Below are 9,576 nucleotides of genomic sequence, written 5' to 3' on the forward strand. Positions count from 1 at the left end.
AGCAGTAGTAGCGCTCATTTTGATGCGCTGGAAATATTCTGCAGCTTCAATTATTTTTACCAGCGGAAGTAGAAACGCTGGAAGTACTCTCAGCCACTTCGCACTGTGCGATAAATTTCAACCGAGTGGTTTGGATGCCTAATTCAAATCCTGCTCCACTTACTCAGTTTATTCTCAAATACAACATATCTATGGTAAACCAAAAACATACATTCATCCAAATACTTGGCATTTAACAACCATATATACCACTTTTGAATAATATAAATTCAATTATCTAATACAACATTGTACTAATTCTTTTAATAACCAATACATTGGCATGGTGCATTAATGGAAGGTAGTGAACTATAAATCAGAGCGGAGCAACTAATATTATCTATCAAGCATACATATGGATATATTCAAGAGTCACACTCTCAATAAACACACATTGCCACTGGTTTAGATGCTATGGAAGTGGAGATAATTTTGGATGACACATTGGTGGCTGGAACTGAAACAACTTTGTTGCACCCTCAATCTTAGCTGACCATATGTATATCCCTTTGACTTGCATTGTGCAAACAAAGATCCAGCTGTTTGGAATATAAAAATTGAATTTTCAGTACATGAATATAATGGTAATGGAAGGGAAAAGCACATTATATACATATTATCATTTTGTCCATCAGCCTCTGCATATTATATATTTGCATTTGGAATGTATGGATACACATACAGCATTACACCAAATATATTGTGGGTTACACATTTCTCTACTTATCTGCCTATAAGTTATATATATAAAAACTAAAATGGTATGCCATAAGTCCCCTGCCACGAATATCTTTACACCCCAAACCCCTGTTCCCTCTTTCTATATAAATTAGCATCATGGATTCATATGTTGTGCCTCCAACCATACGTAGCAGCCACACAATTGCATAGTTTATGTGTAACCTGAAACTTAATGATCAATCTCTCTTAAAAATGAAGGATTCTTGTACTAAACTTCCTAAGTTTTTGAGTGAGTGACCCAAATTAGGATGGTGTTGACAACCTTGAACCCAGTTCTCAACACATAGGGCCATCACATATACAAAAATGTACCAAATGGTTTCCTCAGTCAGAATCTAATTTCAATATTGGTCAACAAGGAACACACCTCAAATAATAAAGGCACTTTCAAACTACCTCACTCTTGTACCCGCCATGCTTCGTGACAACTTCATACAATATTAATCTCCAAGTCATATGATACCCTATAACTTTCACATAGCAAGAATGGTATGCCATACGTCCCCTGCATCTGACATGATTCATGTATGGGGCTCATGGTGATATTTTAACGTATTATTCCATAAGGATTTTCATCTAAAATTAGTAGGGTCAATGCATCATTGACAGATTACAAAGAGCGCAAAACCAAATGACAGCATACGACAGTTTTTTTTGTCCAAAAAGGAAATGTGAAGAGAAGGAAACACATAAAAGTTATAATTGACGTTGCCTGGTTTCTTTCAAGTAGCTATAGTGGTTATTTCCATTCTCAAGAATAAGACACAAAGGTAGGACAGCCTTATAATTTGTATAAGAGGCATTTTCATGTGAAAGGAAGGTAGCGGGTTGGCTATCAAATCCTCCAAGGTTATGGAGGATTGATTGAACAGGACAGTGAGGCTTTTAACATGTTGCATACAGGTCCTTTAAAGATTACAAAAATTAATCTTGCAGGGATCATAAAGAGTTATAATTTACGCAGAACCAAACTTGGTGTATAAAAACAGAACTGTATTGGCCTAAACTCTGTTACAGATACTCAACTACTTGACAAAAAACATTGAGAATTGAACATGATGACTTCCAGTATGGGGTCTTGGTCTTTGGAGACATAAACACATGCCTTTATAACTATAACCAAAGAGGACTTAGATAAAATATTTAGCCAGAATACAACCTGTGTCTATTTGCATGCACCTATGAGACTATTGCTATTTATGCTTCTACATGTATGCAAAAAGTCAACTTTTAGAAACTGGATAAAACAAAATAGACTTTAAGCATTAGCACTTATTTGAGATGAATGGATAGAGCAGTAACCATCCATGTAGTTCATGAAAAAAAGTTAGGCACGTGTATACACTAGACACATCATTACAACTAACATGCCAATTATCAATATGATGAAGCATAGTTCATCCTATCAAACAATATAACGTCACAGGGCAAAGAAATAAATAACACAACCCATTTGACGTGCACAACTTCAAGAGGTTTCAGCATTGTAAGGGGGGGGGGTAAACAACCAACCCAATAAAATATTACATAAGTTGAACTAGTAGAAAACACCAAGTCCAGCCCCAAATTAAACATTCTCAATAAGATTAGACAAGATGGAAAAGGTTGAGACTAGATCAACAACCTTTTCCAATACTCTCTGTGATTTTTGATAGACCAACAGAAGTATACAACTGGTTCAATGTTTTTGGCACCCTTTCCTTTCCTTTCCATGAATAATTAGCCACATGTGTTTTAACATGATAACTCAAATGAACTAGCCTGAAACTTGAAAGTTATCATGGTGGCCATTTCTCTATTTATTTATTATTTAACTTATGTATCTTCCATCCAACAGAAAAGGGCTCTAACATTCCCACGCTTCCCATATAAATCAATTTACCATTTTATTTGTGTGCATAATTTATGCCTCCACACAGTTCTTCCATAAATTAGTAGTGTTATGAACTATATTCTTGAACAAGAGTATAAAAGATACATAGCTTAAGACAATAATAGATTAACAATATCAGGAGGTGGAATGGTATTTACCAGTGTAATTACTCGAGGTAATCATCAGCACTGGCCCAAACCCACTAACCCGCTTCTTTAACATCTGAACCGTTGCTTTAGAGTCCTATAAGCAAAAGTTAAAAAAAAAAAAAAAATTCAATTGAATCTAAAGTTTTTCCCAAAAATCTGAAACCCCCATTAATTTTATTGAACACAATATTTTTTCAGTTTGCATACCTAACATCTTGTGAGCAGAAGCTTAGTATTAGATTACACCAGAATATCAGTTATCACAATACTAACCCAGAATCGTCATTTGAAGTGAACTAGGAGTTGTTTCATACTTTCTCTATCATATATAGAAAATAATCACCCATAATTTTCCTAAGCAATAATAATCACCCTAAATGCTAAGGTCTTCCTAATAAAATGTAATTTTTTCAAGTTCACGTCTTGGATGTAGAATCAGTGACATCAAGATAATACGGGGAATGAAGACATCACCTGTAAATATTATCCTCTTTTGAATTTCTGCAAATGACACAGGTTCTATTTTGGGCCTCATCACACAGTCCCAACTCTCAATCTGTATATCCAAGCATGCCAAGGAAAGTATAATTGCTGGCTTAACATGACCCGCAGAGTTCATACCACGTACATACATGGTATTAGTTATCCCGTACAACAAGTTGTCAAGTCCAACAGAGATTTACCATTAGTTTTTAAAGTCTTCAATAAGTAGTAAGATCCGTACTTATAACAAAGAAAATATGTTATAAGTATAAAGATAATGGTGGCTTAATATTTACTTGTATGATATTACCACATAGCATAATATCATCTCATGTTGGTTGCCCAAACTATCATATATATATATTTCAGGATATCTCACAGGGCCCAAAAATTATCTAAGCCACCCTAGCTTGCTCCCACAAAACATATACATATAGCCTTCCATTGGATATATATTGTCAATCCACCATCGGAACAACAAAAAATGCACCCAAAAAGTCACAAAAAACCTTCCCTTATCTTCTCATCTTGTCCCCCTCAGTGAGTCTCTCGTTGAAACTCATTGAGGGACGGGTTAGCAGCGAAAAAAGCCCTCACTAGGCGGTCGGTTTCCACTTGTTTCTCCAACAGAAACTGCATGTTTGCCTTCATTGCCTCCATCTCACTCTTGGAAGATTCAACATCTTTCTTATGTTTCTTAGTCAAAGCTAGGTACTCTTTCTCTCGTGCCAATGTGCGTTGTCTCGTAGACTCTGGAATTACCATCTCTCCCAATCCTCTTGAATAACCTGGTCTATGACCAAGTACTTCTCTGAATACACCCGCTGCCATTTCGTCAGTTCGTTGCTCTGGTTATAGAGTATCCAGCTTTCCAACCATATCCTTCTGAAATACGACATTATAAATCCATTAGCTACAATGAACTAGCTTTGAAGTTAGCATTTTTGTTATTCAATTAAATAACAAAGAACTAGCATTGCGGTTAGCAAATATTTGTTATCTAGGAATTTACTCACATATTTGTCTTCGGTGACAGTTGTTAAAAATTTATTTTTCTTCTTTGACCAGTGGGTTTCCTTGAAGAAATCTACCAAGTTCGCTAATTCAGCCCTCTACATGTGTGTGGAATGTGTATATATACACATAGTCAGGAAATCTGGCACAACATATTTCCACACCGGGATTGGTAGCTTAATCCCGGTATTTTTCAGAGCCAATGAATAAATGCTATACAATATAGGGACAAGATGTTTTGTCCCTATATGAAAATGAAAGTAGGGAATTGTGCTATTGGGCAAGTTAAACATGCTAAACCTAATACATTCTCTTCAAGAATCCGCATAAAAGATTTGCGACCTGCTGTGTGGTTAATAACCAGCTTCTTCTGACTCTCCCGATTTTTAGTAGATATTTTCTGTCATGAAAAACCCATTAACTGTAAGCATTACAATAGAAGTTCAGTAACATCCACATGCTTGTCGTGATACATTAACCAACTGAATGTAGGTTTGTATTGACCACCCTTGAGGCATACCTTGAAGGCCTCGCTACCCCATCTACCACATAGCTTAACCCAAACAAGGGGGCTGACCAAAACAGTGCCGTTAGCCAATGCTTCGTCGTGGCTGGCATATGATAAATATATCCTATGCAATTCATGGCGGAATGCATTAAATCTCTTCCGAAGCTGTTTCATTACTGTCAATCGATGGTTTTCCAATTCCCAATCAAGTTCAAAATCCCCCTACATATATAATCAAATGTATGTGGATTAATTAATTATACTACGACCACTTTCAACCTACCAACATGAAAGTGGAAAAGTCTTACCCGAACACGATCGATTAACTCATCCTTATGTGCTTGGGGTACATCACTCCATCTTGGATAACTCATGTCACATTGATGTTTGACTATCCATGTTAATCGTGTTGTAAACATGTTGGCGTTTGAACAGCATGGTGTCGCTTCTCCATTATTTATCTTCCACAGCACCTTTCCATGCTTCCGTAATTTTTCAAATTCAGTGCACTTGGCTGGCTCACGTCCACGTCTCCTCTGAGCCTGGTTTACTACGGGCTCCTTGGGGATGTCCTCACCTGTATTGACATAATTAGAAATAATATATGGTTAGGAGTCTGATGTTATTTAAAACTTTATTGTAACACGCATCATATTAACTCATTTTGTTTTAAAAAACATGATATGTGAACATTACTGATTTGAACTCCTGTAGGCTCTGCCTCTATATTGGGTGAGGTCACTTGATCTGGCTCCGTGGGGTTGTCCACACCTGTATGACATAATAACAATAATGTCTACTCAGGGTCTGATGGAATTTACAAATATGTACTAACACCATGATATGTATATTTTGTATATACATAAAAAATAGCCATTATTGTGGACTATACCCAGTAGGCTCTGTCTCTATATTGGGTGAGGTTACTCTGTTAGGATCCGTGGGGGCATCCGCACCTGTATCACATAATACCAATAATGTCTAGTCAGGGTATGATGGAATTTACAAATATATTGCAACACCATGATATGTATATTTTGAATATGATAAAAATCATGCACATGTTAACTATACCGATTTGAACTCTATTAGGCTCCGGCCTTATGTTGGGTGAGGTGACTCTATTAGGTTCGACCTCCAGTGTTGTGGTCGCACATGGGCTCCCATGGATGGCTTGGGGGTTGGGTAGAGTCATATGAGCTGGCCTCATCCATGTCTCCTGGACTATGATATGAACTAATTCGGGCACTGCGTGGTCGGCGAGCTCAACATGAATAAGGCACTAGTCTTCTACCACGGAATCCTCGGCCTCTGGGCCGACCTCGGCCACTAGTTCCCACTGCCTCGCTTGCATTTAAATGACATCTCATTTGTGTTAGGATCATATCTAACCAAAATCAAAAATGCCAAATAAGTGTTAGAATATCTACCTGGACCGTTCATGCTCCTAGTGAACGGCTAATGTTGAGATGGAATTGCAACGGATTTTTTGCTGGACTATGCACAATTGTTCTTCCTTCTTCGCCCGACCTGAGATGGATTAATAAAGTCTCTCATCTCTAACCTCAAGTGTAGTTTACAAATATCATTGCACACTCCAATAAGATAATGCATTAAACTAATAAGAATTGTCGAGTATTGAAAATGCAGTACCCTAATATAGAATTTATTCTACTTGTTTGAGTTTAAATAAATCAAGTTAAATTAAAGTTCATGCTTGTCAAAAATTGGCGGCCGATTTTTTCCAACCTTAGAGTTCAAAATACGGATATTCATTTGGTAAACTATGAGAATTCACCTTATATCAATATGTTGTCATTTGGTTATTCTGAGTCAAACTCTTCCTCGGTGGATGGGTCATCATCATCTGAATATTCCCAATCACCATAAGCATCTCCAGAACTAGATGGAGCCATGCCATCAATAAAATATGCTGAATTTCTGCCAGCACCACCCGACTCCATCTGGTCTCGTGCATCAATATGGGTAGGTGATATATCAGTCCTACTAAGTGGAGTTTCCACTGTACATGCATCACAATGCAAAAGTGGATAGTCATATGGGGACTCATTCTCTTGATAGGTGATATATCAGTCCTACTAAGTGGAGTTTCCACTGTACATGCATCACAATGCAAAAGTGGATAGTCATATGGGGATTCATTCTCTTGATAGGCATCATCGTCACTCGATTCGCCATCAATACTGTCCAAAACCCTCTGCACTGGTGGAATATCATACACATTCCTATTATTGTACTTCTATACAACATACCAGTTCCCTTTTGCCCTTAGATCCCTAATGTAAAAACACTGGGAAGCATGGCATGCCAACACATATGGTTCATCCTTATACCAAGTCCTATTCATATTGAGACTAGTTAAATGATTGTCTACTTGTATCCCTCGTTTTTTATTACCAACATCAAACCAATCACAACTGAACAAGTACACTCTACGACCTCCTATGTAATGTAACTCCGCAACATCATTGATAACACCATAAAAGTCTACATTATTAGTATCTTGGTCACCAGTTACCAACACCTCAGAATTTTGTGAACGCCAGCGAAGTTCACGAGACTTCATATGGAACCGCTTACCATTTATAATACAAGTAGCATATGATGCAACCCAATGGTCAGGACCGCAAGTTAACGCATACAAATCTGAGGACACATCAAGTGGATTGTTGCTACGCTGGTCCATAACCTACATAAATATCGAGGTAAATCGTGAACTTATAGTTTCAGTGACATTGTTATATCAGGGTCAGGTATAAAACCACAAAGTAGCTAACTAGTAAGCTAACTTACACGTTACTTGAACCAAATTGGAAACTTAGTTTGTTGCGTGCGATCTATAGAATTTGGGTTTGACACCTTGCATTTGTCATAGTGTTACCTGGATTTGTAGAACACAAAGAGGGAAACAGATTTAGTCAGTGATGTAAATTAAATAACAAATGGTAGTAGATTGTTTCGATATAACACGAAAGAAGTAATGATTGCTTACTCTAAATAGGGTCCGATCTCAAAACAGTTGTTTAGCACGTACCAAATGGCTGCAACATGGAGTTTATCTTCTAATTGCATATTATTAGCTATACCTAAGGGACGAAGTTTCTAGTTGAAAATTTTGAACCCATCTATAATCTTCTCTTCCACACCATCAATGTTGCAATCTGGTCGATTAAACTTTGTCCCAACATCTTAGAGATACATGGAGCAAAATGTCAAACACTCGATGTGAACCCAGGCTTCCGCTATTGAACCTTCTGGACGCGCTTTATTCTTAACATACCGCTTGAATTTCCCGAGAAACCTCTCAAACGGGTACATCCATTGATATTGAACTGGACCTCTGAGAATGGCCTCACGGGGTAAGTGTACAGCTAGGTGGACTATAACATCGAAAAAATATGGAGGGAATATCATCTCCAGTTTGCATAGAATGGTGACGATATCAAGTTGAAGCTTTGATAGACGATTCGCATCTAGTGTTCAGGCGCACAACTCTTTGAAGAAACTACTAAGTTCAGTCAAAGCCAATGCAATATCCCTCTTTAAGAACCCCCCCACAGCAATAGGAAGTAGTGTTTGCAAGAAAACATGATGGTCATGGCTTTTGAGTCCAGAGATTTTGGAATCATGTACAGATACACAATGAGTGATATTGGAGGTGAACCTATTTGGATATTTAACCTCAACAAGCCACTCATAAAATTTATTCCTTTCATCTCCATGTAATGTGTATGATGTATGTGGCATTGTAACACATTCACCTTCACGTTTTAAATGTAATTCCTTGCTAAAGCCCAAGATCTCTAGGTTCTGGCGTGAATTAGTGTTATCTTTTGTCTTGTCGGGAATGTTCATAAAAGTGCCCAAAATATTCTTCTCAATATGCATAACATCTAGATTATGTCTAAGCCGCAAAGTTGACCAATAAGGTAGTTTGAAGAAGATGCTTTTCTTTGTCCAGTTCAACTCTTCTGTTGTGCGTTTCCTCTTCCTACAACATTTTCCAAATTGAATATCTCCAAGCATTTGTAATTGAGTTAAAAGATCCGCTCCTTCAACCAATGTTGATGGCATGCGAAGATCTTCTTTACCATTGAACAACCCTTTTCTCGTTTGCCAAATGTAATCTCTCGATAAGAGACGTCGATGTCCCATATAACAATGTTTTCTGCCATACTTCAACCAGTTGGAATCTGTACATGCATTGCAAGACGGACATGCCATTTTCCCTTTTGTTGACCACCCAGATAGATTTCCATAAGCGGGAAAGTTATTGATTGTCCACAATAAGGCAGCATGTAACATGAACATTTCCTTACTAGATGCATCACATGTAGGTACCCCATGGTCCTAAAGTTCAAGTAACTCATCAATTCACGGTTGTAAATAAACATCAATGTCATTCCCTGGTGATTTTGGGCCAGAGATAATGAGGGATGTCATGAAGAACAAGTCTTTCATGCATAACCACGATGGCAAGTTATACGAGACAAGAATCACTGGCCACATGCTATAAGGTTTAGCCAGATTGTTGAAAGGATTAAATCCGCCGCTTGCCAAACCAAGCCTAACATTGCGAGCATCCCTAGCAAATCTGGGGTGAGCTTGATCAAATGTCTTGCACGACTCAGAGTTAGCAGGATGTCTCATACTAGTCTCATCGGTGACCCGCTGCTCCTTATGCCATCTCATGTCACCTGCTATCTTGCTAGACACAAAGAGATGCTGCAATCTTGGCTTCAAAGGAA

At 37.8% G+C, this 9,576-nt stretch overlaps 1 protein-coding gene across 1 annotated transcript; it reads right to left on the bottom strand.

Annotated features, from left to right (window-relative positions):
* Positions 1 to 372: 372 nt before the first annotated feature.
* On the bottom strand, positions 373 to 6,021 carry LOC122290939. The gene is made up of 8 exons (XM_043098604.1): positions 5,943 to 6,021; positions 5,504 to 5,578; positions 5,116 to 5,384; positions 4,820 to 5,029; positions 4,642 to 4,699; positions 3,277 to 4,170; positions 2,812 to 2,896; positions 373 to 578 (listed from the first exon to the last, which is right to left on the bottom strand). The coding sequence occupies exons 1-6, from the start codon at positions 6,019 to 6,021 to the stop codon at positions 4,121 to 4,123; spliced, it is 741 nt and encodes a 246-aa protein (XP_042954538.1). The 3' UTR covers positions 373 to 578; positions 2,812 to 2,896; positions 3,277 to 4,120.
* Between the last annotated feature and the right edge of the window lie 3,555 nt (positions 6,022 to 9,576).

The sequence above is a fragment of the Carya illinoinensis genome, chromosome 13 (genome assembly GCF_018687715.1).
Source record: "Carya illinoinensis cultivar Pawnee chromosome 13, C.illinoinensisPawnee_v1, whole genome shotgun sequence".
In the NCBI taxonomy this organism is placed as follows: Eukaryota; Viridiplantae; Streptophyta; class Magnoliopsida; order Fagales; family Juglandaceae; genus Carya; species Carya illinoinensis.